General features: G+C 37.5%; 2 protein-coding genes and 1 pseudogene across 4 annotated transcripts in view; 2 read left to right on the top strand and 1 right to left on the bottom strand.

Annotated features, from left to right (window-relative positions):
- Window positions 1-2,327, top strand: part of LOC143890606 (uncharacterized) — a 32,881-nt gene extending 30,554 nt beyond the window's left edge. Inside the window, exons 9-11 of the mRNA XM_077395314.1 lie at window positions 87-1,320; window positions 1,422-1,568; window positions 1,699-2,327. Of these exons, the coding sequence (XP_077251429.1) occupies window positions 87-1,320; window positions 1,422-1,568; window positions 1,699-2,150 (1,833 nt within the window). The 3' untranslated portion in view covers window positions 2,151-2,327. The remainder of the gene's footprint in view (window positions 1-86; window positions 1,321-1,421; window positions 1,569-1,698) is intronic.
- A 4,369-nt stretch (window positions 2,328-6,696) lies between these two features.
- Window positions 6,697-9,879, top strand: LOC143890605 (uncharacterized; annotated as a pseudogene). The gene is made up of 4 exons (XR_013255203.1): window positions 6,697-6,870; window positions 7,242-7,306; window positions 7,592-8,800; window positions 8,910-9,879. The product of XR_013255203.1 is annotated as an uncharacterized LOC143890605 (transcript).
- Window positions 9,880-11,988: 2,109 nt separating this feature from the next.
- On the bottom strand, window positions 11,989-20,163 carry LOC143889547 (putative pectin methyltransferase QUA2). 2 transcript variants are annotated; one of them, XM_077393795.1, is made up of 10 exons: window positions 19,872-20,163; window positions 19,727-19,748; window positions 18,425-19,220; window positions 17,965-18,097; window positions 17,008-17,248; window positions 14,795-15,020; window positions 14,323-14,492; window positions 13,767-14,070; window positions 12,928-13,066; window positions 11,989-12,530 (listed from the first exon to the last, which is right to left on the bottom strand). In XM_077393795.1, the coding sequence occupies exons 3-10, from the start codon at window positions 19,132-19,134 to the stop codon at window positions 12,372-12,374; spliced, it is 2,082 nt and encodes a 693-aa protein (XP_077249910.1). In that variant the 5' UTR covers window positions 19,135-19,220; window positions 19,727-19,748; window positions 19,872-20,163; the 3' UTR covers window positions 11,989-12,371. The 2 variants fall into 2 exon arrangements, with proteins under 2 accessions (XP_077249910.1, XP_077249909.1); XM_077393794.1 differs by lacking the exon at window positions 19,727-19,748.
- Between the last annotated feature and the right edge of the window lie 6,739 nt (window positions 20,164-26,902).

The following is a 26,902-nucleotide window of genomic DNA, read 5'->3' as shown; positions in this document are numbered from 1 at the left end:
CTATTACTGTGTTTTCTTCTCTGTTTTTTATGGTTGAGGTTTTCAACTTCTGAGCTGTTCTTGCTTTGGTTTTTTTATTTTTGAAGGAATATTCACAGCCTGTTGAAACAAATAAAGAGCATGGAACCCTGCAAGTGAAGCTGGAACACTTACCCAATTGTTTGAAGGAACACAGCATGGACACAGCCACCTTAAATCTCACAGTACCCTTTGGAATTCAGAGGACTTCTACCTGCCAAGTGAAGAAATTGAGGAAAGAGAATTTGGTCAGAACTAAAGCAGCTTACGAAGGCAGAGATGAACACGAAGAGAATTTATCAATGGAAAGGAATTTCTCCTACTTTGATCTACAAGCCCAATTATCGAGCAAAGGGGAGGAAACTGATGTTTCAATGACAAGAAACAATAGTTCTTGTGATTCAATCAACACTGGAATGAACAAGGAAATGAATTATAGATCAGAAAGAGATGAAGATGGGCATGTCAGTGATCCTGGCATTGGCCAGAAGGGGTTCCATGGATCACCAAAGCTGAACCGTTCGTGCTCCAATGTAGAGACCCGGGACGTTCTTGGAAGGGTCGCTGATCAATTACCTCGTTTGAAGTCGCATTCAATTGAAGTTATGCAGAAAATAGCAGAGAGTCCAAGAGGAGAATTTGTCCATGAAATTCAAACCAGCCCATCATCGGCAGTGCCCTATTACAGTGCTGACAGGGTAATGTTGAAGAAGCGATCTTCGAGTCAAGTGCTTCCTTCGAGGAGTAGAAGGATATGGTGGAAGCTCTTCCTTTGGAGCCATAGAAATCTGCACGTACCAGTAGTTGAAAAATCAATTCATATTGATTCAGACCAGAAAGGAGGCTACTTATCGGATATTATCGAGCCCAGCTGGGCTTTGGATGCAAGGAAAAAAGCTACTGGTTCCAATAGTGGAAACAACCAGAAAAGGGATCATTTTCATGGCAATCAGTGGGTAGCTTTCTCTCCAGAATTGTTATCCCCCTTAGCAAGAGTTGATGAGTGGTTAGCCAACCTCAATAATCAGTGTGTTCTTCCACTGAATGATTGTGATGAAGAAGCAATGGAAAAGAGTATTGTCTATCCACCTTCACCTGATATTAGTAATTCAGCGCGGAAAAATCTCCTCACCAAACGGAGTTCTAATCTTATCGAAGAAGTTTTACATGCGAACAGTGTCGTCCAGTCCCTGAATTCTCTCTCAAATGTTGCTCACATAGCTGGTATGGGACTAAAAGCCATCCCCACCATTTCAAAATTTTCCAGTCTTCGATCCGTCAATCTATCCGGCAACTTCATAGGTATGCTAACAAAACAGTTTTTTTTTACTGAAAATGGCAAATATTTCTGTGTGCTCAAGTACTACCCAAAGATTACTTGTTTTTGTTGCCTCTACATTCAGTTCATATCACTTCTGGTTCACTTCCAAAGAGCCTTCACATCCTCAACTTGTCGAGAAACAAGATTTCCACTATCGAGGGCCTCAGAGAACTGACACGATTGCGGGCTCTTGATCTAAGCTACAATCGAATCTCCCAAATAGGTCGAGGTAAAGATATCCAATCCTATTCAACATTTCTATAATGTTGGCTTAGCGACTAGTAAAATATCTTAGTGGAGTCTTCAAAGCATAAATAAAATCATGAAAATTAACACTTTTTCTTGCCATTTCCTTTCAGGGTTATCAAACTGTACAGGGATCAAAGAGCTATATCTGGCTGGCAATAATATTAGCGAAGTTGAGGGGCTACACAGGCTTAAGCTGACCATCCTAGATGTTAGCTTCAACAAGATAACCACAACTAGGGCGCTCGGGCAACTCGTGGCAAATTACCAATCTCTGTTGGCTCTGAATCTGTTGGGCAATCCAATTCAAAGCAATTTCAGTGAGGATCGGCTCCGTAAGGTAGTTTCGAGTCTCCTCCCTCGGCTTGTTTATCTGAACAAGCAGCCCATTAAGCCACAGAGGGGGCGGGATTTGGTCAAGGACAGTGTAGCTAGAGTTGCACTCAGGCAAAGAGATGGGAATTCTCGGAGAAAAGTCTCGAAAAGAATGAGCCAAAGCTCATCTACTCTCAAGAGTGGGTTCAGCCATCATAGATCAAAGAGCATTCAGCGAAGAGACTGGTAATGGTCTGGTTTTTTTTAGATGAGTTTTACAGCTATTTGAAGAGATTGCAAGTCTGATCTTTGTAAATTGAGACACATGTATGAGGAAGATTTTATTTGTGTATGATTATTGAGTGGTTGTGAGGAAGATTTTATTGGTGTATGATTATTGAATGGAACCACCTCTTCACTTTCATGATTTGGTGAGATATATGATTCTAACACATGCATAACTCTTTTTCATATATGCCCCCACATTACTAGAAAAAAGCCTAGATAATTTTTAAAGTCAAGAGAAAGGGATCTTAACTTCTGTTTTCTCCCCTTTCCACTTCAATTTCTAACTTTCTTGCTCGAGTCAATAAAAGACTCCATGATATATAATTATTGATTTATATATTTACTTTGCTCGAGTTTTAATTCAATTACAAGATTTTAAACAATGATATTTCAACTAGCGAACGGCTAATTAAGCATAAATTCACTTTTAGGATCAATTGTAAAAGACAATTTTTGAGTCATATACTGGGGTCTAGAAGGGTGTGTATGAAAAAATTGAGACCATTGATCTAGCAAAGGATTGCTAGTTGACCCACATGCTCATGGTCTCAATTTGATTAGACATCCCTTGCACAAGATAAAGGACTACAAAAAAAAGAAAGATAGAATCAATGGTTTATTTTTTCTAGGAGAAGGCTTGATTGGGCAAGGGGATCATCTGCTTAAAGTGTTCTCAATAGCATTTGGCCGGACGTATTGTCGACGTTCAGATCAACAGATCTGATTGTGTAAATGAGGCAAACAGGAGCATAAAAGTGACTTTCTTTTTAGTATTTTCCTTTCGCTATGAAGTAGAAAAGACTGCTTGCAAAAATAGGGGACTCACACACAGACACAAAAGATATTAGTCCCGTCATTTTTTAGGTGTATGTCTTTGGAATAACCATTGATTTTGTATTGAATTATAATCATTGATCAGATTATTTTTTATCAACGGCCATAATTCAATCAAGCAAAATCCCTGTTTTACCCTTATTTTGGACAATCGAGGGCTATCACCTAGAATATAGGCCGCGTTTGGATACCTCATGTTTTTGTATTTCGATTTTGATTTGAGTTTTGGATACAAAATACAGCAATCGTGGTCGTGGTCATGGTCATGGTCATGGTCATGTTGTACGAGAGAGAGAAAGAAAGAGAGAGAGAGAGACTCATGCTGAGTCTTGCTGCTGTTGCAGCAGGGTCGAGGAGCAGCGAGGGTGAAGGTAATTGCCACAAATATGGATTTCCAAATAATGTCTTGGAGAACAGATTTGAAAATCAGATCTTTTTTAACTGTTGTAGCTGATTTGGAAATTTAAGGATTTGATCCGCACCCAAATCTCAACTGCCAAATGTGAGAAATCCAAATCTAAATAGCGGAAAAGAGGGTGAAAATATTGCTTTCCTAAATACACAATATATGGCCTACATCTTTCACCCTGCATTGTAAACAAGCAAACGTGGGATGATCTACGATACAAGAATCTCTTAGAATAGAGTTATACTATGGCGAACTTTCCAGTACTATGGTATTGTTGAAAATAATTCAAACCAGATTTGGGTTACTTTTCCTATATTTTTTTTATCTTACGATTTTTGGGGGTTTTAGTTAAAAAGATGAGGGCATTTGCTAGGGACTATCGCAGAAGGCATTTCGAGGAACGCCTGTTGCATGAGAGAGCAGCCACGTAGGCTCACTTTGCAACAGATTTTGCCTTATTCATTTAATTCATCTGATTGGCCAAATCCCAACGATGAGATTTGCTAGATTTGCTAGATAATTTTGCAGAAAGCCGTTTCGCGGAAAGTCATTTGGGACAGTCACAAAAAACTAGAAAATCTTTTCGACTCTTTTGGGGTTTGAACACACAGCAAATCTAAGCACGTCTTCCTTTCAATCTAGCAAACTTCTGAGAAGTTTTAACTGGTATGAATCACAAAAGCTCTAAGTTTTATATTTTGTGTTACATGGTCCAATCTAGTAGAGTAAATTATTTTATATTTTGTGCTACTTTCTCTTGTTTGTTATGGATAGGACTTAGGAGTATTAGAGAGAAGGGTTATCTAGATTGATTTGTTAGGAGTTTTAAATGAAGTGGTAAGTGTGTTTTCTCTTGAGCAATGATAGAATGAAGGGTGCCCTTGCAAAAAGCCAGCTTCAAGGACGCCCCCATTGGTCAGTTTTTAGCAAAGTGTATTTATGATGGCACCTAAGAAAGCAGATGACGTAGAAAAAAACGGAATGGGGACGCTCTTCATTCTATCATTCCTCTTATAAATAACATGTAACCCGTCTTTTTGAAATCAATGAAGAAACTTGTTCCAAAACATGTCTTGTGCACAAAGGAGTATCGGATCAAGAGGCTGATCTTTCCTCTAAGAAGATCAATCAAGTTTAGTAATCGGATCAGGTTCGTAGCAATCTGTCACTTTTTATTATTTTTTTGAATGGTTGCTATTTCTCATTAAAAAGCTAAAGAAAATGGAAAGACCCAGATGGTCTAACCAAGAAATACAAGAAATTAAAAAAGCAAGAAACAAAGAGATGGCGGTCCAAATACATGCCAAAAATCAAATACAAATCAAGCGGGATGAAGAAACTAAAACCGATCAACGGGAGGAAGTCAAACATCTCCAACCCCGAATTCATCCCTAACAAGACGATTCGCCATGCTATTGGCCGTGGACATGCGTATTCGAAGCTCCTGCAAGTATGCCCTGTATCCATGGTTTAAATTTTCGGTTTTGGTAACCGTTTCGGACCTCACCGAAAACCGAAATTTCGGTGAAATCCGAAATTTGGTAATTTGGTTCAAAATTCCGAACCGAAATTTTGTGACATTTAAAAAAAAAATAAACAATGGCATTTGATTGAAATTTCGGTAAATTTCGGTTTCGGCCCCCACTGAAATCCAAAATTTCGGATTTCCGTCGAAATTTAAAACGGACAAGCCACATCGATTTCTGGGGAAGGCTCAAAAATTTCCAAAGGTCGAAAGTACCCTCGAGTTTTGAGAAGTTTTGAGAGCGTGTACTGCACCAAATAGGGGTAGAATTAGAATTATATTTATAATTAGGGCGGTGAATTTTTTCGCCCCCGGTAGAATTATGCGCCCCACTGGTTGTAACGTGATTTGACGTCAAAAAGCGTTGAACTCTGCCCACAATTCACGTTAACAGAGGGGCGAATAATCCTACAATGGGGCGAAAAAATCATGTCGCTTATAATTATCGCCAAATCTGTTTTATGCATTGCCATCCCGTGTACCATGCGCGTATTGCAGTTTCCATCTTCCTCTGTTTCTATTTCTAAAACTCATGGCTCGATTAGAAAATCTTATCGACTCTTTTGATTTTTCTCTCTCAGTTTTTAACTTTCAAATTGGTTAGAGTTTGAACACACAACAAATCCAAGCACTAAAGCACGTCTTCCTTTCAATCTAGCATACCTTTGAGAAGCTTTAAACTGGTATGAATCACAAAATCTCAAGTTTTACTGTTCTTTTGATGCTTTTTTTCAACTACTAGATCTCCTTGTTTTTTTGCTGAAAATTTGGGACCTTATTTTTAGAAATTATATGATGAAAGGGCGTACAAACACGTAAAGGTGGTCGTACCACCTTTGATATTTGATCCAACAGCAGCTTCTCAAAAAGTGAGCAACTGTTGGATCAAATATCAAGTATGGGATGATGATGAGTACATGTTTGTACGCCCTTTCATCATATAATTTCTGTATCATGTAATCTCTATAAATATGAAAGAGAATAGAAAGAGAGGGACTTTTTGACTGAAATATTTCTATCCATGTTTGTGGTTCTCTGTGATTAGCAATGTTGAGTGGTGCTTATTGCCCCGAGTTGAGGATTCCAGAACTATCCCTTTCTTTTTAGTTGAGATCATTTTGAACTTGGCTACCCTTGTGGGCTCCCTTGAGGGCATTGGAGAAGTTTTTCCTGAAGGAGCTAGCTAGGTTCTCTGTTTCTGTATATTCCCTCTAACTTGCTGTTGTTACCATTGTTATACTGAACCACATTATTATGTGGTTTGTTTTTAGTGTTTTACTTCATTACTCTTTCTTTCATTTTTTTTCATATTCCTCTGCTTTTTGCAACTGTCTTCTTCTCTACTCAACAGCCTGTAACCAACTAGATACAAAAAAAAAAAAAAAGAGGGAAAAATAAAACCTCTTTACTCCTTTACAAAGAAACAAAATAACATTTATTTAGTGCGAATATAAGGAATACATAATTGGTTGCATCTAACAGCTCCTCTAGAATTCTTAGTAGAGTAGCCCATTCTCAAAAAACTACATTAGTGTTTGTGTCACAGGCATGATTGGCCAAGCAAGATAATCTTTCCTAAAAGTGCGACTAATAACAAAATCCATAACAGATAATATATCTCGTTTCTCTTTTAGAATATGATGAATATGCCAAGAGAATTTGTCTTTACCTTTGATGATATTGACAACGACAAGTCTATCAGATTCAATCTAGATTTTTTAGTACCTAAACAGAACAGTAATGAAGATAACAAAGATCATCTCTCATAGTTCTAGCTTCAGTCAGCATGTTAGCGTTCACATCATAGAAGTGAGCGAAAGTGAATTTGACCCTAATGTTATTATCTCTGATTCTGGCAATACCAACACCCTTCTCGTAGATTTCATGTCATACAGCCTTGATACAATGAGTCTGGTTTTGTGGAAGTTCTGATTTCATGGGTTTTTCTTTTTACCCATCCTTCACTTTTTCACATCAATTTCAGATTAGAAATCCTTAGGACAATGAGTCTGGTTTTGTGGTAGAGGTCTTGGTCTATTGCATCACAATAATTCTGAATCGTCTCAATTTTTTAGTGATGGGTGTTGTTTAGATGTTTGAATGTGATTTTCTTTGATTTTTTGATTTTTATGTCAACTTGCTCTCTTGTTTAGTTCCTATGTTGCATGGTTAAGGATCTCCCATTTATAGTGGTTAACCTTTGAATCATATCTGGTGCATGTGTTCCGCTTTTTAGCCTCTTTTTGTAGACATACAAAATCTGTTTTCATCCAGGGACAATGTAGAGAATTGTAGAAGAGAGCGGGGATTCAGGGGAAGAATTTGAAAGAGAAAAAGGAAAAGGGAAAAGGTATCTCTTTTGGATTCAAAAGGAAACATATCCAGTATCTGAAATGGCAAAGTTGAAATGCTTCCCTACACTGGTTGGGAAGAAGAAGAAATCCAAGGTGAGAAATCAGTTGGGTTATTAGATTTCTAATTCTATTATGGTGTTTTCTTCTTCTCTGTTTTTGATAGTTGATGTTTTCAACTTCTAAGCTATTCTTGTTTTTGGTTTTATTCACAGCCTGTTGAAACAAATAAGGCGTGTGGAACCCTGCAAGTGAAGCTGGAACACTTGGCCAACTTTTCCAAGGAAAAAGGCCACATATGCAGCCACCTTAAATCTCACAGTACCCTTGGGAATTCAGGGGATAAGGAAAAAGAATTCGGTCAGAACTGAAGCAGCAGAGGTAACTTACGAAGGCGGAGATGAACGTGAAGAGAATTTGTCAATGAAAAGAAATTTCTACGACTTTGATCACGAAGCCCAATTGTCGAGTAAATGGGAGGAAACTGATGTTTCAATGACAAGAAACAATAGTTCTTGTGATTCAATCAACGCTGAAATGAATAATAGATCAGAGAGAGACGAAGGGGTTGATGAGGTAATTCAGGCTGGGCATGTCAGTGATCCTGGGATTGGCCAGAAGGTGTTCTACAGATCGCCAAATCTGAGGCGTTCGTGCTCCAACCTAGAGACCCGGGACATGCTTGGAAGGATCGCTGACCAATTACCTCATTCGAAGTCGCATTCTTCTGAAGATATGCAGAAAATAACAGGGAGTCCAAAAGGATTTGTTCATGAAATTCAGAGCAGCCTGTCATCGCCAATGACCTCTTACAGTGCTGACATGGTGGTGTTGAAGAGGCGAACTTCGAGTCAAGTGCTTCCTTCGAGGAGTAGAAGGATTTGGTGGGAGTTCTTCCTTTGGAACCATAGAAATATGCACAAACCAGTAATTGAAAAATCAAATATGCTTTCTGTTCAAATTGGTTTGAACCAGAAAGGAGGCTACTTCGGATACTCTCGAACCCAGCCGGGCTTTGGATGCAAGGAACAAGGCCACTGATTCCAGTAATTCAAATTCACTGGATTCATTTTCCATTGAATCCAAAATCAATAGTGGCAGCAAACAGAACTGGGATAATTTTCATGGCAATCAGTGGGTAGCTTTCTCTGCAGAATATGTATCCCCTTTAGCAAGAGTTGATGAATGGGTAACCAATCTCCATACCCACTCTATTCTTCCTATCAGTGATGGCAATGAGGATAGTGAAGAAGAAATGGAAAAGAGTATTGTCTATCCACCTTCACCTGAGATTGGTAACTCAGCACAGAAAAATCTTCTCACCAAGCGGCGTTCTAATCTTATCAAAGAAGTTTTACATGCGAACAGTGTCGTCCAGTCTCTGAATTCTCTCTCAAATGTAGCTCACATAGCTGATATGGGTTTGAAAGCCATCCCCACCATTTCACCCTTTTCCAGTCTTCGATCCGTCAATCTATCCGGGAATTTCGTAGGTACGCCAACAAAACAGTTTTTTTTTTTTTTTTTACTGATACAGGCAAATATTTCTGTGTGCATAAATACTAACCAGAGATTACTTGTTTTTGTTGGATCTGCATTCAGTTCATATCACTCCAGGTTCACTTCCAAAGAGCCTTCACATCCTCAACTTGTCAAAAAACAAGATTGCCACCATCGAGGGCCTCAGAGAACTAACACAATTGCGGGTTCTTGATCTAAGCTACAATCGAATCTCCCAAATAGGACAAGGAAAAGATATCCAATCCTTTTCACCCCCTTGCCCTTTTTCCATTGGACTAGAAAAAATATCTTAGTGGAATAGCTAGAATAAAAATTAAATCATGAAAATATGCTGCTGAACACTTTTTCTTGCCATTTCCTTTCAGGGTTGTAAAAACTGTACAGGGATCAAAGAGCTACATCTCGCTGGCAATAAAATAAGCAAAGTTGAGGGGCTACACAGGCTTAAGCTGACCATCCTAGACCTTAGCTTCAACAAGATAACCACAACCAAGTTGCTCGGGCAACTCGTGGCAAATTACCAATCTCTGTTGGCTCTGAATCTGTTGGGCAATCCAATTCAAAGCAATTTCAGTGAAGATCGGCTCCGTAAGGCAGTTTCAAGTCTCCTCCCCCGCCTTGTTTATCTGAACAAGCAGCCCATTAAGCCACAGAGGGGGCGGGATTTAGTCAAAGGCAGTGTAGCTAGAGCTGCACTTAGGCAAAGAGATGGGAATTCTCGGAGAAAAGTATCGAAAAGAGTGAGCCGAGGCTCATCTATTGTCAAGGGTAGGCGTGGCCATCAGTGAAGAAGCTAGAAAATGGGACTGTTTAGGAAATCATATTAAAAATGTAGAAGAGACTGGTACTATTCTTGTTTTTTTTAGATGAGTTTTTGAGCCATGAGAAGAGGTTGCTAGTCTCCGATCTTTGTTGTCATTGGATAGTTATTTGTAAACAGAGTTGTTTGTAAATAGAGGCACATGTATAAGGAAGATTTTATTTGTGTATGATTATTGAGTGGTTCTAAGGAAGATTTTATTTGTGTATGATTATTGAATGGAATAACATCTTTACTTTCATGACTTGGTGTGATATATGATGCTAACTCATGCATTTGTGTTATTTCATCTGAGCATATGATAGCTGTCTACAGACACCCATCTCCAAGACTACCTACCAATATCATACACCTAGACTTCTTTTTCTTATATGCCCCAACCTCACTCCAATTTCAAACTTTCTTGCTAGATGCGTAGGGGAAGTTTAGGAACAAACATATTGAAGATGTTTAAATTGCAGATAATGAAGCTAGCTGGGAGGAAGGATAAGTGCTTGCCTCCACACTAATCGAGAAAAGTGGGTGCGTGGGATCTCTATTACGGTATTAGTAGTGCAACCAAATAGCGGATTATATGGATCTCAGACTAAGATTCCCACTCACAGTTTGCAAACCAAACAGTCCAATAAGTCCTTAAATAAGTTCACAGAATTTGCAATCTAGTGGGTTTGAGACATATAAACTAGGAATGGATGGAAGGTCAAAACACAGTAATCTGGTATCCTAATTGCCTCAAATAGCCCATATATTCCTCCATTGGTAACAAAAATTGTGTCTAATCAGGAAATCTCACTAGGAATCCAGAATGGATGTATATAGAGTGACCTTGGAAATTGAGTTTTCTGATGTTGCTCAGACTAGGAGAACTGACTATAAAATCATCAAACTCAAACAGCAAAGCCTCAGACAGCAGAAACTAATGTGCTTGGTTTGATTAGAAAATTAACAACTTCTCTAGGCATTGCTACAGATCTACAATAAGTTCATATGGTATATCCAATCCCTTTTAATAAAAAAAAGAGACTGATATCAGTGCATGAACATGAACTTGGTTAATCTAGCTATAAACATTTCAAATAAAAAGCATGAAAGACTGGTTAAGTGCATGTGTGCCAGATTAGGATGTGATTTTGGATTGCATGTGAAATTTACACATAACATATGAGAGATTAATGAATTATTTGCCAAATTCACATTTAATATAGAAAGTTCAGGTTTCATCAGGAAAAACTCAATATAAGTTGCAAGAATATTTTAAAGATTCTGAATTTTTTTAAAGCTTTGAACGGCCCTTTCAGATTTTTTTTTTCAAGAATTTTTTAAGGCAACTGATATTGGCCTACCATGTTTCGATAATTTCACTAACTTATCTTGTCTTTTCTTTTTACATTGTCGTCTGAGAGCTTTTTGGGAGCTGCTAGGAATTTTTACTCTCCATGTCGTAGAATTATAGAAGTGACTGGATTGATTCCAATGTTATGCTATCACAAGATGGTTTCTTGCTCCAAACCTTTGATCAATAGTTCAATACCTTGATAAGAAAGACATATTTCTAAGAATGTACGGCCGCGTTCTTCAACACATCTGATTCTCCAAACTTTGGAGTTGGATGGAACAAAATCACTTGGTGCGACTCCGCTTTGCTGCCGCTTGAAAGTCAGATATTGGAGAATTAAACGCTTCTCAAGAACAATTAACAGTGGTGATAGGCCCAGATGGTGGTACAAGCAATATATGGTGAGGCACAGTATCAACTTCAATAGATCTGAGTGCCAAAAATGTGCCCAAAAGACTAAGTACTACTTAGAGGTGCAACTTGGGTTGGGCTCAACTCGAATCCGACAGGTTGATTTCAGCTCGGATTGGGTTGCATTTCCTTGTGTTGGCTTGGAAAAAGCCCACCGGATTTAATTTCAGGTTGGGTTAGGCCTTTGAGCAACTCAACCCAACCCGACCCCTTTCCCCTTTCCCCTTTTCCCTAATTTTATTGGGATTTTCAAAATCTTAGGTTCATGGTTTTTTTCATATTTTGTTCTTTTTCTGCCACAAGCCAACCTGACCCAATTTAGAAAATCGGGTTAGGTTGGGTAGGGATGAACCTACTCGACCAGAGGTTCGGGCTGGGCTGGGTTAGGGTAGAGGTAATGTCACATCAGGTTGGAGTCCCACCTCTAAGTACTAGGACCCATTGCAAGAAATGAAAAACAGAAAATGTTCCGTGCAAATTAAACACTTAACCGAAAACAGTGGTTTCAGATTTTCCTGGTGCTGTTTGGACGATTTTACTCTTGTACAAGTATACAATGAAGATATGTATAGAGTCAACTCAGTACAACGAGAGACAACGGCAAAAGAATTCCTTCACATAATGCATTAAACATTAGTAAATGCACTAAATCATCAAATATTTATTTGTTAATCTTCTCAACAATCGAATAATTTTCACCTTCTTCATGGTCATATTCTTATAATGAACTGACATGAAAATTTAGCCTATTCTTATAATTACAAAGGCCCCACGGACACCTTGCGGTTCCATAGGAGTTCGTGGTCGCGTCCACCCGAATCGTCTTCTTTTTTCTCTTTCTCTCTCTTCGCTTCTTTTCTCTGACTAAAACTCGCAATTCTCCTTTGGTGGAGCTTTATGACAACTAACTAGAATCTGAAAAATTAATGAATACTATATGTAATGTGCTTTATCGGGCCGCCTTAGGAAACTGTATTTATTTCTGTAGTTTCTTGATGAAGGGCTTCTGGCAGACCAAAAGTCTCTCATCACTGTTACTCTCGATCTCCACCACTCGTGCATCCCATCTCAGCTGCATTGCAAGAGCTCTGGCTGTTTCGATAAAAGTAGCCGTGTCCCGGAGTATCACCCAACCCTGCATGTGTATAAGTAGTTCAAATTAAGATGAGTTGAAAGCCACTCGACAGGGTTACTACCAAGAGCTAATCTAGAATCTATCACATCCTAGAAGATTATACCCAACTTCTATCCGTACTTCCAAATTCCAATGCCACCAAGGTATAATCATTCTTGGGGTGTTAGAAGTCCAGTTCAGTCCAAGCCCCACTTCCCAAGGACTAGTGAAGCAAATAAAAAAAAACTTAGAACTGCTTGGTTTACCTGTTAGTGTATGTACCCACTCTAAGTTTTACATGCACATTGGATCAATTAGTATGAATTTAATACTGTTCATTACTGAATATTAGTAAAAAAATGATAATATTGCATGATTATCATGTGAAATTCAAGACGAGGCATAATGAAGAGGGTACCTCTGGCCGAAGGATACGGTCTATCTCCAAGAACAAATCAAGCATGGTGCACCTGTGCTTCCGACCAGTTTCAAGTGATAGCAGTCCTTCGGCATGCACCATATCATAAGTTCTAGGATATGTTGGAAATGCCTCACACCTGATAAAAGGATATCAACAATATTAAACAAGCAGACAAAGAAACAATAGAAATATATCTGTTTGCACCAACCTCCACAAACTGAACTAAGAAAATAGGTAGAAACATTAATTCCCCTAGGAAGGAAAAAGAAGATTTCTTCCCAGTAGAAACATTCAGGCAAATCAAATAGTTCTAAATAGTAATCTGAAAGTGTCCATTTGGATGTAAGTAATATAGAAGTAGAAGGAAAGGAAAATAGATTCCCATTTCTTTACTTTCCTTTTCCTCTTGATTTGACAGGAAAGTCAAACGGTAAAAGAGGGCTTGCATTGGAAAATTTACAGCCAACAAGGACTGTCGTGTGAATAGTAAATGGCAGCCAAACAATGCTAGGAAAAGGAAAACATGTCATTTTACTTAGATTTTTCCCAATTTTTGGTACAAACAAACGGACCTGAAGGGGAAACAGTGGGGAATATGATGAGCACGGGCATTATTATAGAGAAATGGAAATATGAAATGAGTTGAAAACATGGAACAAAATGTAGGATGGTTTAGTAGTCAAAATGAATAAAAAAAAGATCATAGCATATGGGTCTTAAGCAAGAAGATTTCTAGAAGTTATAACATTGTGTGTATCATCCTATATTTTTTTCTAGGTTTGGAAATAATATATGAACAACAAATAATATACCCCTAGAAAGAAAGTGTTACATACCAATCATGCAAAACACCAACAAATCCTCTATCAAGGATTAGGGGTAGGTAGTTGGGACCAGTTGTAGGGACCACATTCATGACCCACACAGTCTTTCCAGCATCCAATAAAGCGGCATTAAAACCACCATACTGTGCATTCATGTCTAGTACATTTCTTAGCATGTTAAAGGGTGGGGAAGGATCCTCATCCCAAGGTCTCTTTGGATGATCTGAGAATATCGACGGTGAGAGAAGAGACCAATAATTACGAATCACCGAGTCCCAGTTTAGTGCATCATCAGCAAAGTTTTCTGGATGTACACCTGCTTAAGAAAAAAAAGATCATTAACAGGTAAAACAGCAGGGAGAGAGAGAGAGAGAGAGAGAGAGAGAGAGAGAGAGAGAGAGAGAGAGATGAGGGGATGTTGTTTGGTAAAATGCTAAAATGGTTTTATTTCATCTCTATTTTTAGTGCAATGACCTGTAAATTGCTTTCCCATGACACTATGACGGTGCCTATGAAATGGAGAATAAGCACAGAAGAAAATAGGATGATTCTTTGACATATACAGTACCATATATATCGAGTTCACTTGAATTCAACTTAGACCGGGAAGGCCAGGTTGTTCTTTCTTCAATAGGAATCCATCGACGGCTTTGAGTTCCTCCTATGCAGAATTCGAGAGGTTGGTAATATGGAGATTCAACATCATGGCCCATAATACAAATAGAGGGGCCGGACTTCCTACAAAAGCACGCATAATATTACTGTTGTAAACAAGGACTGCTCATATTCATCATGTATTGAAGTACTTAAATTAAACACAACTATTTTTTCAATTTTTTTTTTGAATGATACAACTATTTTTTCAATCTGTGATTATGAAGCAAGAGATTTTACATTGTGGGGGACTCCATGTCCCCTGTCTTTGTAAGCGGTTTGGCTGTTTATTAATAAAAATTACCTGTTACCTTCCCAAAAAAATATTATAAAGGAAAGAGTTGCATCATAATAACTAAATGACATACAAAAGTTGGTCGCCTCACCGAGAAGCATAGCAGTCCTTTTTACTGGTCTTTTTCCACACAACAGTTTCATCCTGTTGTGATAACATGTCCCAGCATAGATTTTCCGCAAAAGAGAGAACAAGTGTCCACTTCTTTTGATTCTCCTTGTTACGCAGAGACCTCTGAGCGTTTGTAGGTGGCGAAGTCCAGACAAAGTAACCACCAGGCTTTAAAACTCTATCGACTTCAACTAAGTAAATACCATCTGTGCGAATGTAATAAAATCAAGTCAGTAAATAGTTCCAAAGGTATGATTCAAAAGAAGCCAAGATACAGGTAAAACAAGCAATATATTATAGAACTTATTATTTATTTTCCCCATGCATCTTCAACAAAGGAATTTCATTTCATCGCACCAGGCATCAGATTGAAAAAACCTCGGAGACTATTCAACCAAGGAACTAATTAGGCGTGAATTTTTCGTCAAGTATCTTAAATATTTGTCATACCATAAATTTGGCTGTATGGAATAATTGCCAACTTGATTGTAACACTCGGTGACTAGACAACATATTTAGATAAATGATATTAAATGCATATACCTGAAAACCCCAACAAGCTTTCCATTTTTCCTCTCTTGAACTTTGGGTAAATACAAGATGATCAGGAATCCTCCAGGTTTTCCATTTTGAGGCTGGCGATTTGCTATTAATCAGAAGCACAGCCCGAGCTAAATTTACAAGGCAAACCAGGCAACGAGATATGGGTCTGCTTTAATAGAAATCAATGTTTCAAAACTCAGACTTGAACAAGAATTTGGCAACGGTAAAAGGGAGTCAAGGGAAAGTCTACAATTGACACAGTCAATTTTTCATTGACTTGGGCAAGTCAAAGGAGGTTTGATGGACATGGTAGGGAAAACACTCAGATTGGGATGAGAACTTGGCCAAGGTAAAAGGGAGTTGATTCGGACAGTAGACAATTGATGCAGGATGTTTTTAAACAGTGATGGAAACATAAGAAAATATAAACCGGTGGTATAGGAGATCATTGATAAAAGAAATGATATTGCAACTCCAACATCCCCTGCAATAGCTGAGTTAATTCTTAATGCTAGTTTGAAATTGAGGTTGACAACCAATCTAGAGAAAAATGGTTCCTAATTTGGCGAATGCAGGATTTTATCGATTGATTAAGGATGATGGTTGAAAATATGAACCCAGGGGTTGGAATTTGAGAACATAATTACGGAGACCTACAGAAAGTCCCCAATGGTTTGGGATGTTGATCAACGGTTTAATCAATGAATCGCATCTTCAGAGGTGGTAAAATGTCCTCTTGATGGATTTCCCCATGGCTTGATCTAGAACTTCTAAGCACTCTTGCAGAATCTAATCTGCAACAACGTTTCCATAACCATCCTTGATTGATTGTCAAGGAGAGGAAGTTCTTTCCTACCATGCACTAAGATATATATTCAACATTGTCACAAGTCTTGGCCTGGTGATGGAATGTCACTAAGATATATGTTTTTATTTTTATTTTAGTTATTTTTATCTTATTACCCTAATTTTTTCTTTTACTATGTATTTTGACAAGTTTTTGTACATTTTTGTGCTTGTTTGTAGATTTGGACATTGTTAATTTCAAGTTTCTACAAGTTTTTATGCATAAATACATGCATTTTATATTATTTTTTTCATATTTTGTAATTAAATTAGAGGCATACATAGATGATTAGAGGCATACAAAGACAAAAAAGGTGTGTGTGCACCGCTTGACATTTACAGATTACCTAAACATATTACCATTAGTCCAAAACAATGTTTGTCTAAGGCGTTATGGTGCAATGCAAATTGGATTCCAAGGTGTCCTATTCATAGCACAATTCAGATACTTAAACTATTGTTTAGGGGCAAAATGAGAAAAGGTTGCCATCATGCTATTATTTGACCATTTCCTTGATAGGTTGTGTTTCATGTTTAAGAAATAATCAGGAAATACAATCACAGACATCCAAAGCAATTCCCCATTATAGTAGGCAAGCTTTTTTTATGATAAAAAAACAAAAGAATTATGTACTTTTGTGCAAAACATTCGAAAACCAAAGGCATGGAACCCCACAACAAATTTGAATATCATAAGGACATTATTTATCAAGTAGAAGTCCCAATAGAGGACAAAAAAGCAAACAAAATAATACAAATAAGAAACCAAAAGATATAATTCTAAAGCAAACATATAATTGGTACCTTTCTGCTCCCAGTCAACCCCGCATCGTGCACAATGCAACATGTCGAAGGAGAGAGATGGATATGGCAACTGTTTTGATGTAAAAGAACCAATCATTGCAGGAAGGCCTCTTTCCAGAGTTAGTTGAACTTGACTACCAGAGACCTCATAGTTTGCTATGCACATTGTCAGCAACTGTTTAGAGAAGAGGTGTGCTCCAAAGCTACCATAACCACATCCTATATCTAAGACAGTTCTAACCTGCATTATGATTTAAAAGAAATAAATAAGTTATGAGGTAGATCTGGAAATCGGTAAATGATTTAAAAGAACCGCATTCTAATTTCAAATTGATCACATTGCATGCTATATTAATGCTTATAATGTTATACTATAATCATCAAAATAATTTATAGATGCTGTACAGCATATAAAAGATTATCTAAAGGTACTTTTAGCCATACATACCTAAGCATTTTTCAAGTACTCCTTAAATTATATGGGTCCGCTTGTTCATTTCTAGGCCGTGTTTCTACCTAGCACTGAGTCACTAGCCCCGAGATGAATGCATAAGACTTCTGAAGTAAGTGCATAGAGACTAAAAATATGGAAAAATGGATAAAAAACAGAGGCAACCATAAAATGGCCCCCCTTCAGATAAGAGTATCCAATTTCTATATAGACATCTCAAAACTTCACACCATAAATAGTTGGAAATGCATCAAAAAGCAAATGCGCCAAAGCTTCTCTAGCTTGCCGTCATTATTTCGTACCCGCAAGTTTCACAACAATCTAATGGTATTTACTTTTAAAAAGAAATCCATCCATAACTAGATTAAAATTTTCAAGTGCAAGAGAATTAGAGTCACAATGATTTTTCACTTAACAATATTGAAATTTCATTCAACATATTCATGTGTGCTAGTGCTACAAAGAATAAATCAGTAAGCTCTAATTATAGGAAAGTATTCACTCACGCCAGCTTGAAAGAAATTAGATTCGCTTCTCAGCCCAATCATTTCTGCTATTTGATGCGAATAGTCTTCAACTCCATCCACCATGAGAGAGTCCGAACGAAAAGATACCTGATCTTTCTCCAACATCATCATCCTGTAGTCAAATAGATAATCAATATCAAACACTCTGCCCAATAACTCTAGATGAGCTATTAGATGCGACCAATTATGTATTCCTTATATTCGCACTAAATAAATGCTGTTTGTTTTTTGTATAGGGATAAAGGGTTTTTTTTCTCTCTTTCTTTGTCTCTTGGTGGGTTAGAGGCAAGGTTCTATGTCCTCCTCTTGTAACTATTTTTTCGTATTAATAAAATTTAAAGGTGATGCCTCGGGTTCCTAGATAAATTCGGGGTTAAAAAAAGGAAAGCTGGTTCACAGAAATTTAGTAAAAAGAAAAAAAAAAAAAACCACCACCAACCTCTTGGTCAAGCTTCCAGAGGAAAGAACTTCTTTGGCAGTAATTTTCACATTCGCTATCCAAATTACGTCTCGCCCGGTAGGCCACCTAAGAGGAATTCCATAGTTCATAGGTGGAAGAACCAAGCAACCTTGTATCGATCCAAGATGACATTGAAGCTCATATTCACTGCCATCAGAACCCAAATTTTCCGAAGAATTGAAACATGGAACATAGTTTTCATACCCCTGTGGACATAATTCAACCTCTTTTAACTTCGCCATACCAAGGGAAAGCACTCCAATGTCAGAAAGGTCTGTGATAAGCTGTTCTTGGATTCTCGTATATCCCCCAAAGATGTTTCCACTCGACGAATTCGAGATGGAGATCGTCCACCAAAGGGACCCAAAAAGAGCAAGTATCACAATTACAACTAAACTGAACTTTAGAAACAAAAGGTTAAAGCTATGTCTACTTTTAGAAATTCCTGAAATTGGGGAACTGGATGCGAAACCATTCTCTATTAAACTAGATTTGGAAGAAGAATTTTGTGGGAGGACTAAATTGGCAAGGAAACAAAAGGATAACAATGTATGATCACGAGGGGAACCAGCTCTACCGGTATCTTCCTTCTCTTTTTCGATTCTATCTTTCATTTGAGAATCACCATTCTCTCGATTATTATCGACAATTGGTCCGATAGAGATGCCGCGATGAAGCGGCCGCGACATTCTCCCACCTACAAATGACGATAAGTAGATTGAGAAATGGCACGGCCCAAGCGTGCAGAAAGAAGGCGAAGATCACCACATTCAACCTGTCAAAGAAGAACGCCGTGTCCCTTGTTAAAAACACTTGAATCCATAAGGAAATAAATGATAAAATTTGGAACTCATTTTTATTCAAAAAAAAAAAAAAAATTTGAAACTCAATTGTATTCAACGAAAGATCGACTTTCACAAACCCAAACACCCCATATTTATAAACATCAAAACTTTAATAAAAACCCCTGAATCCACAAGGAAATAAGTGATAAAATTTGAAACTCAATGAAAGATCAACTTTTTAACACGCCCAAAAGTCTCATACTTATAAACATCAAAACTTTCCTCTCTTTGAATCCTCCTCAATCTCCCTTCCATAATTCTATCCAAACTCCTCTAAAGTCTAAACTAACTACTCAGGGCTAAAATACAAGTTGGACTAATAACCCCGCGCCCCCCCCCCAAAAAAAAAAAAAACAAAACAAAAAGAACCTCTCTAAAAGGAAACAATAACCGTCCAACATGAAGAGATTTTTTAACTAAAAACAGAAATACAAACCCAGAAAGCTGCTTCTTCTTCCCTTGCAAAAACAAAAAAAAACAAGGGGTAAGAAGAAAAGGGCTATTCAAGATAAGATCCACATGCAATTTATCAAACCCAGATCCTAAAAAACACTACAAAAAAATTGAAAGAACATTCTCACCTGAATATCAACTCCAATTCTGAAGAACAATTACCAAAGAAGGTAAACCATATTAGTCTTTCAAGAGGAGAAAAAGGGGAAGTTTGGTTCAGTACTTAGGTTTAAGATTAAAGGTAACCCAAATGGAGAAAATTCCCATCTAGATCAAGAGATTCAACTAAAGGAAAACAGGGCTATTGTTGATTAACAAGCTGGTTTTGACTTTTGAGACCTTATATCTATCCAAGAAAGATGGATATGCATTAGGGAGGTATAGAAAAGAAAAAGAGCCCACAAAACCCCAAATGCCAGGGACTTAAACCCCACGTTGTTCCTTAATAATAATATAGTTCAAATCCAGTAAAATAATTTTTTCTACTTTCAGGAACACTACTTTTATTAATTTAAGATTACAGGACTCATATCTGAAAAATTATATAATGGGTGGCCGTACAAACCCGTATTTTTCAAAAAAGTATGGTGGGCCCTCGGGGTGTAAATGGATATTCGGAAATTCGATTACCATCCGCATCCGAATCCATTTAAAGCGAATATTATCCGAATCTGTTTCAAGCGGATATTATCCGAATCCGTTTATGAGATATCCGGCTCTTAGCGGATGCGGATCTGGTAAATGGTATATCCGATCCGTTTAACATCCGAATCCGAGAAGGAAATCCTTTTTATTTATTATTAATAATATCATTAATACTTATTTTTAGTAATGACACACTATCTTTTGTTTCTTTGAGAAAAGTGAATATTCTTTTTAGAAAAAATAAAATAAAAACAAAAATAGTCCAAACCCATTCCATCATATAAAAAAAAGAAGGAAAAACCTAAAGACCACTACCAACACTATCATCCATCCCCATCCCCATCGCCTCCCTCTCTCTCTCTCTGCCTTTGCTTTAAAAGGAAGAAGAGGATCTCATATATTTTAGGGTTTGAGAGTTAATTTTGTGAAGAGAATGTAGAGGTCTAGTTTTAGGGTTTGAAAAATTCATTCGAGTAAGTAGGAGAAAAAAGATAAAGTGCTGTAATAAAATGTTCGAATTTACCAGATAAACGGATACGGATAATATCCGAATTCGAACAATATCCGACGGATACGAAATCGGTAATAGATATTAAATATCCGTCGAATCCGAATTCGGATAGTGTATACTGTAATCGAATTCGGATATAGCCATATCCGCTCCGAATTCGATCCGTTTACACCCCTAGTACTGGGCCCACTCCATAGGATGATCCAAACCGTCCATTTGTTGGGTTGGGCCACAACGTAAATACATTGTGCCCAAAAATCATTTCCACAGGATGATCCTAACCCTCCAATTTATAGATCCAAGAGTTAGGATCATCCTATGGAAATGTTTTTTTGGGCACAACCTATTTCTATTGTGGCTGAACAATTGGACAGTTTGGATCATTCTATGGAGTGGGCAGTATCGTACTTTTTGAAAAATATGGGTCCGTAAGGCCACTATCATATAATTTCTCCTAAGTAGATGGGAGGGCTGACATCATATGGGAATGATTTTTTTCGGCATAACCTATATACGTGGTGGCCCATCAAATGGACCGTTTGGGTCAACCTATGGTTTGGGTTGTACAGTACTTTTTGAAAAATACTGAACTGTACGGGCTTACACCGTATAAAAACAAGATTCTATATTATATGTGCAAGTGAAGTCCAGTATTTTTTTTCAAAAACACAAGTGATGATCCAAACCATTCTTTTGTTAGGCCCCAATGTAAATAGGCTGTACCCTGGAGATATTTTTTGGTACAGCCTAGCCCAATAAATTATCGGCCTGGATCATCCCCTATGAAGTGGACCTCACTGTATGTTTTTAAAAACTAATGGAGTTTGAGAGTTTCCAATAGGAGCTTTTTAATCCCAACAGTGAAGTCAACGGGATTTGCTAGGTTTTTTTTTTTTTTTTCTACAATTCCTAAAATTCCCACCAAAATTTATGGGTGTCATTACTAAATATGGGAAGGGAGGAGAGAAAGGGAAGAGAGACGACATCATTCCCTAGGAAAGAAAAAGAGGGGACAAGGAGTCCATGTCATACTCCTAAGCAATCATTACAAGAGTGGGATTAAAAAAATTCTAGTGCTAAAAGGCAACCAAACATGGGATGGGATGAAAATTTTACTAAAAACTTCATAGGTTTTAAATTTTACTGGCAACCAAACAGACTCCACACAAGTGTATGTTGACGGAGTGAATGTCCTTCTTCTTACTTAACTTAACTGGCTAAGACTTGACTATAGACAAGTGGGACCTATCCTAGTTTGACTGTGACTTTCTTTCCTCTTGGGATTTCTTTTATTTGAATAGGAAACAAATAGGGAGCAATTTGGTTAGTTTTGACTATCTATGTGAAGACATAGGTCGGTGACCTAGGCTATATAACAAAGGTTGTTAAATCATATGCCAAAAAAAAAGAAAAGAGGCTATTAGAGTTTTCTTTTGGACATGAGGACGGTTTGAATTTGCTCATCTCTATTGTGAGGGTTGAGCTTGTGGGTTAAGTTTAAAAATAGATGATCATACCCAGGGGCGGAGCCAGGAATTTGCTCAGCGGAGGGGCAACAAAAAAAAAAAATTGATCACAAAAAATCTTATAAGAACAAATTCGGGATCTAAAAGGAATGGTATTTTACATTGATAATTCGTAAGTATCATGCTAATTTTACGACTGATATGCTCTTAGAGATTTAATCTTGTCCATTGATCATTTAATATCATAATAATACGTAGAAATTGGATCAATTTTAAAAGTCTATAATGTGATCAATGGTTAAAAACCATCAAGAGCCAATCATTCAAGTAAGGAGGGCATAACAACAATAGAGAGGCTTGTGTTCACCAATCTGATCATCAAACTCGATCATGTCCATGGGAAAATCTGTACAAGCATCATATAACAACTCACTAAAAGTAATGGCTAACTGGTTCAATTCTGTTAAGAGCTTATACCTCCTCACCTTAAACAAATTAGATTCAGCAAACCAATTTAGTCCATAGTTATTGAATTAATGTTGCGTCGTTACAAACTACAAAATAATTAGATTTAACAAACTAGCAAAATTAGTCTACTATCTATTAGTTCATCTAGTGTACACGAGTGTTACATACCTTGAGAGTTGGCTCGGACTTAAGACTTAAAAGAAGAGAAATCAAAATGCATAAACAGTTTAAGATTCCAATTTAGTAATTTGTAAGCATTTTCCTGAGACTTGCGTGGAGAGAGAGAGAGAGGCTGTTTGTTCTGGATTTTGAGAACTGAGTGTGTCCCAAGCCTTTAGTATCTTTTTGTTCGTCGGTTTGGAGAGAGAGAGAGAGAAAATCGTGAGAGAATTAGTAAAATATTGGAAATAAATCTCTAAGATCTTGCTATTTTCGAAAGGGCAGTGATAAATCGACTCCCCATGTGTCTTTCTCTCTCCTCTCGGTTAGAGAGAGAAAGAGGAGAGATAACGATAAATGGGTAGTCGATTTATCACTCCCCTTTTGGAAAGGAAAAAAAGCCACAAATGGCTTTTGGACGAAAAAGGGTATACAATTACCATAAAGATATTTGCCCCCCTTCACGAAAATTAGGAAATTGAAGGGAGGCAGAGGGTATTTTTGCTATTTGGATACAGGTCTTATCTTTGTTGCTCGTAGTAGAAGATGATTTCTCTCCTATGGATATAGGCAATCTTATCAAATCACATTAACACGTATCTTCCTTGTATGTCTTGTAATTTATTAAATATTCACATTTGTAAATCTTATTATATGCAGTCATTTTTTTTTTAATTTCAACAAAACAGAAGTGAAATACTCAACCAAAACACTACATTTTGGTAAATCAGAGCTCAAATCATCCATAAATTTCAACTTCTCTACCCAACATTTACCAACAAATCACGCTACAAAACAAAATATTTACTATCAATGTAGTGAAGGATTCCAATGCACTAATTAATTACAGATTTTCCACTTAATTATTCCAAGAACCACTGAAGGAGTCAAAAGAGAAATTATTGTAAAAATAAACAAACTAAAGCAAATATCATTCCAAAAAAAACAAAGAAAATATTCGCACGACCTTTCGTTAATATTCGCACTCCTCTGTTTATAATTTAGTAGCCAACGGTGAGAGTGGAGAAGGATCACATGCACCGACGTTTTATGTGACTTTATGGGGAGGGAAGTGGGGCCCACACCACGCGCATTTTGTGTGTCGGTGGACCATGCAGCAAACGTGTCGGACGAATTTTTAGAGACGTATTTATTTTGGACGACGATGATAAATTCGCACCCCTGTAGGATAATTCGCACCCCGGTAGACTTATCTTATCTCTGGATACTGAAGACGGAGAATTTATATGATGGGTGGCCGTGAAAATACGTGAAGTCTGAAAAAAGTAGGTACAGCCCACTTTTTTCGATGATCCAAACCGTTCATCTGTTTGGGCACAACGTAAATAGGTTGTGCCCCAAAAATCATTTCCATAGGATGACCCTAACCCTCTCATATGTAGAAGATTCCATAAATGATTTTTGGAAATCTCAGTTGTGCCCAAACAAATGAACGGTTTGGATCATCGAAAAAAGTGGGCTGTACCTACTTTTTTCAGATTTCACGTGTTTTCACGGCCACCCATCATATAAATTCTCAGAAGGAGAATTTTATGAGGGGCAATATTGGCAGGTGAGTCAAATTCTTGGAATCAGATTCCTATTCCAATGCTCCCTTAAATGGATTTAAAAGAATAAAATAAAAATCTTATTTCACAAAAAATACTAATAAAAATTCTATTTCGACTGGGGCGGAATAAGAATACCACCTCTTGGGACGGGTAACAGATTTGGGCGTTTTTCCCCTTCTAATTCGATCCTAGTGTCAATTCCGCACCTTCATTCCATTTTTTTTAACCTAATGGAAGTGGAATTGGAATCAGATCTCGATTCCAACACCGGATTCCAGCAATCCAAATGCACTCTAATTTTCCATGAGATAGAGGTTTTTTTTTTTATCATTTTCCAATTTGGTGTGATTTATAGGGTGGTAGAAATCTGACATAAGGAATCAACTAAAACTGGGGCCCACAGTATAATCAATAAACATTCCTCACGGTACTACACTTGTGTCTAAAATAGTCTACATGCAAAGTCATTTGCCTCTATGAGATTCCCTTGCATATTTGTCCCCCTTTTTTTGCCTTGGGACAGCCTCATCCAGTGTATGCATGACGACTCTTTTACACTAGACGGGGTTGTCCCAAGTAAAAATATAGGAGTGAATATATCATTTCTCTTTCTTTTGCCATCACCTTTAAAAATGAAGGGCACTTAAAACAAACAAAAAAAATCTCTATTCTTATGTAAAAACCTGAAAAAGGAATCCTAAGAATATGCATAAAGAAGTTCAAAGAAATGAAGACTGGAGAGAGAGAGAGAGAGAGAGAGAGAGAGAGAGAGAGAGAGAGAGAGAGAGAGAGAGAGAGAGAGAGAGAGAGAGAGAGAGAGAGAGAGAGAGAGAGAGAGAGAGAGAGAGAGAGAGAGAGAGAGCTAAGTCACCCTAAGTGAACCTGAAAACAAAGTCACCCTAATCATGATTTCTTTCACTTAATGTTGATTATAGTCTAGAGAGAACTAAGTCACCCTAACTGAACCTGAAAACATAGTCACCCTAATCATGATTTCTTTCACTTAATGTTGATTATAGTCCAGTTGAATGAATCTACTCAAATTTTTTGTTCGAGACACATTTCACCCAGAACCGCAAATCATCTACTAATTCTTCAACATCAGTTGATTCGAACCTCCACTTAGTTACGCCAAATTTTCATCTTGGTCATGAATAGATAGCACATATTTGGGTCTGTGGGCAATATTAAGACTAGCTTTCGGTAGAGCTCTGACCTCAAATCTTTCATGGGCCTTTCCAAGCTATTCATGATTTAATATCACTCACATTGTGGGATGCATTCATTCAATTATTTTGGACCAAATGTCAACTCAATGAAGAGATCACATGGATGCTTATTTGATAAAGAGAAAGAGGGTGTTGCCCTGTCTCAAGAGGGTTGTGGTAATCAGAGATGATGTGAACACTCCACATGCATGGATGCTTATTTGATAAAGAGAAAGAGGGTGTTGCCCTGTCTCAAGAGGGTTGTGGTAATCAGAGATGATGTGAACACTCCACATGCATTTGGGCCTTGGATGTGACCCTCAGAACAAAAAAAGATTGCCATTTCCCAACTGCACATACACACAAACTCTCATGTGTATTATTCTTTGTTTAATTTATCTTCAATTCTGGTGAAACTACCAAAACATATTAGCCACCCAAATTAGAAAAAATGCGTACACATATATTGCGTGTATATGACAAACACCTGAAAACTGCCCTAGTTCTGGTGAGGACTATGTTTTATTTTATATATTTAATGAAGCTACCATGACACAATAATAATAATAGGAAATAGTTGTTTGATGGTTTATTTCACCTCCCTTGTCGGATTTGCCTTTTTATGTACTTTCAAGGTGAGTAGTGATCAAATCCTTGACCCCAACTTCTCAACCTACTACTAATCAGTCACACACAAAAAATGAAATTTTAGATATAACATTGATAAAGTGATAAAATGAGAAAGGAAAAAGGAAAAATTGAGAAAAGGAGTGACAGTTTGAGACTGATGATGATGGGAGAGCTACCAAGATGGGATATTTGGGGGCTATTTGTCAATATATTCCAATCTGTTATTTGCAGTCCATTTTTAGAGTTTTAATATGATGTCCGCGCGGACATGCTCGCATTTTAAAACATAGCGAGGCCCACTTTATAGGATGATCCGATCTGTTCATTTGCTAGATCAAAACGTAAATAGGCTGCATGCCAAAGTCATCTCCATAGGATTACCTTAACCCTATATGATCTGTAGAGTTTTCTATAACATGGTCTCTCCCTCTCTGCTTATTGGGGTGACCAGAGGATGGTAAAGCCCATCCAAGTATAAAATAAGGGAGATGATATTTTCAC

Source organism: Tasmannia lanceolata, unplaced genomic scaffold (assembly GCF_043159265.1).
Source record: "Tasmannia lanceolata isolate RefF3 unplaced genomic scaffold, GAP_Taslan_0.1 ptg000013l, whole genome shotgun sequence".
Classification (NCBI taxonomy): Eukaryota; Viridiplantae; Streptophyta; class Magnoliopsida; order Canellales; family Winteraceae; genus Tasmannia; species Tasmannia lanceolata.
Note: the sequence above shows the minus strand (reverse complement) of the source record. Positions and strands in the feature narration are given on the sequence as shown.

Excerpts from the sequence above, each read along its gene's own strand:
- LOC143889547 (XM_077393795.1), bottom strand. The coding sequence starts at position 19,134 with ATGTCGCGGCCGCTTCATCGCGGCATCTCTATCGGACCAATTGTCGAT. Across the intron at positions 14,493-14,794 it reads AAGGACTGCTATGCTTCTCG|GAAGTCCGGCCCCTCTATTT; the intron begins GTGAGGCGACCA and ends GTGCTTTTGTAG. Across the intron at positions 12,531-12,927 it reads ACCGTATCCTTCGGCCAGAG|GGTTGGGTGATACTCCGGGA; the intron begins GTACCCTCTTCA and ends ATACACATGCAG.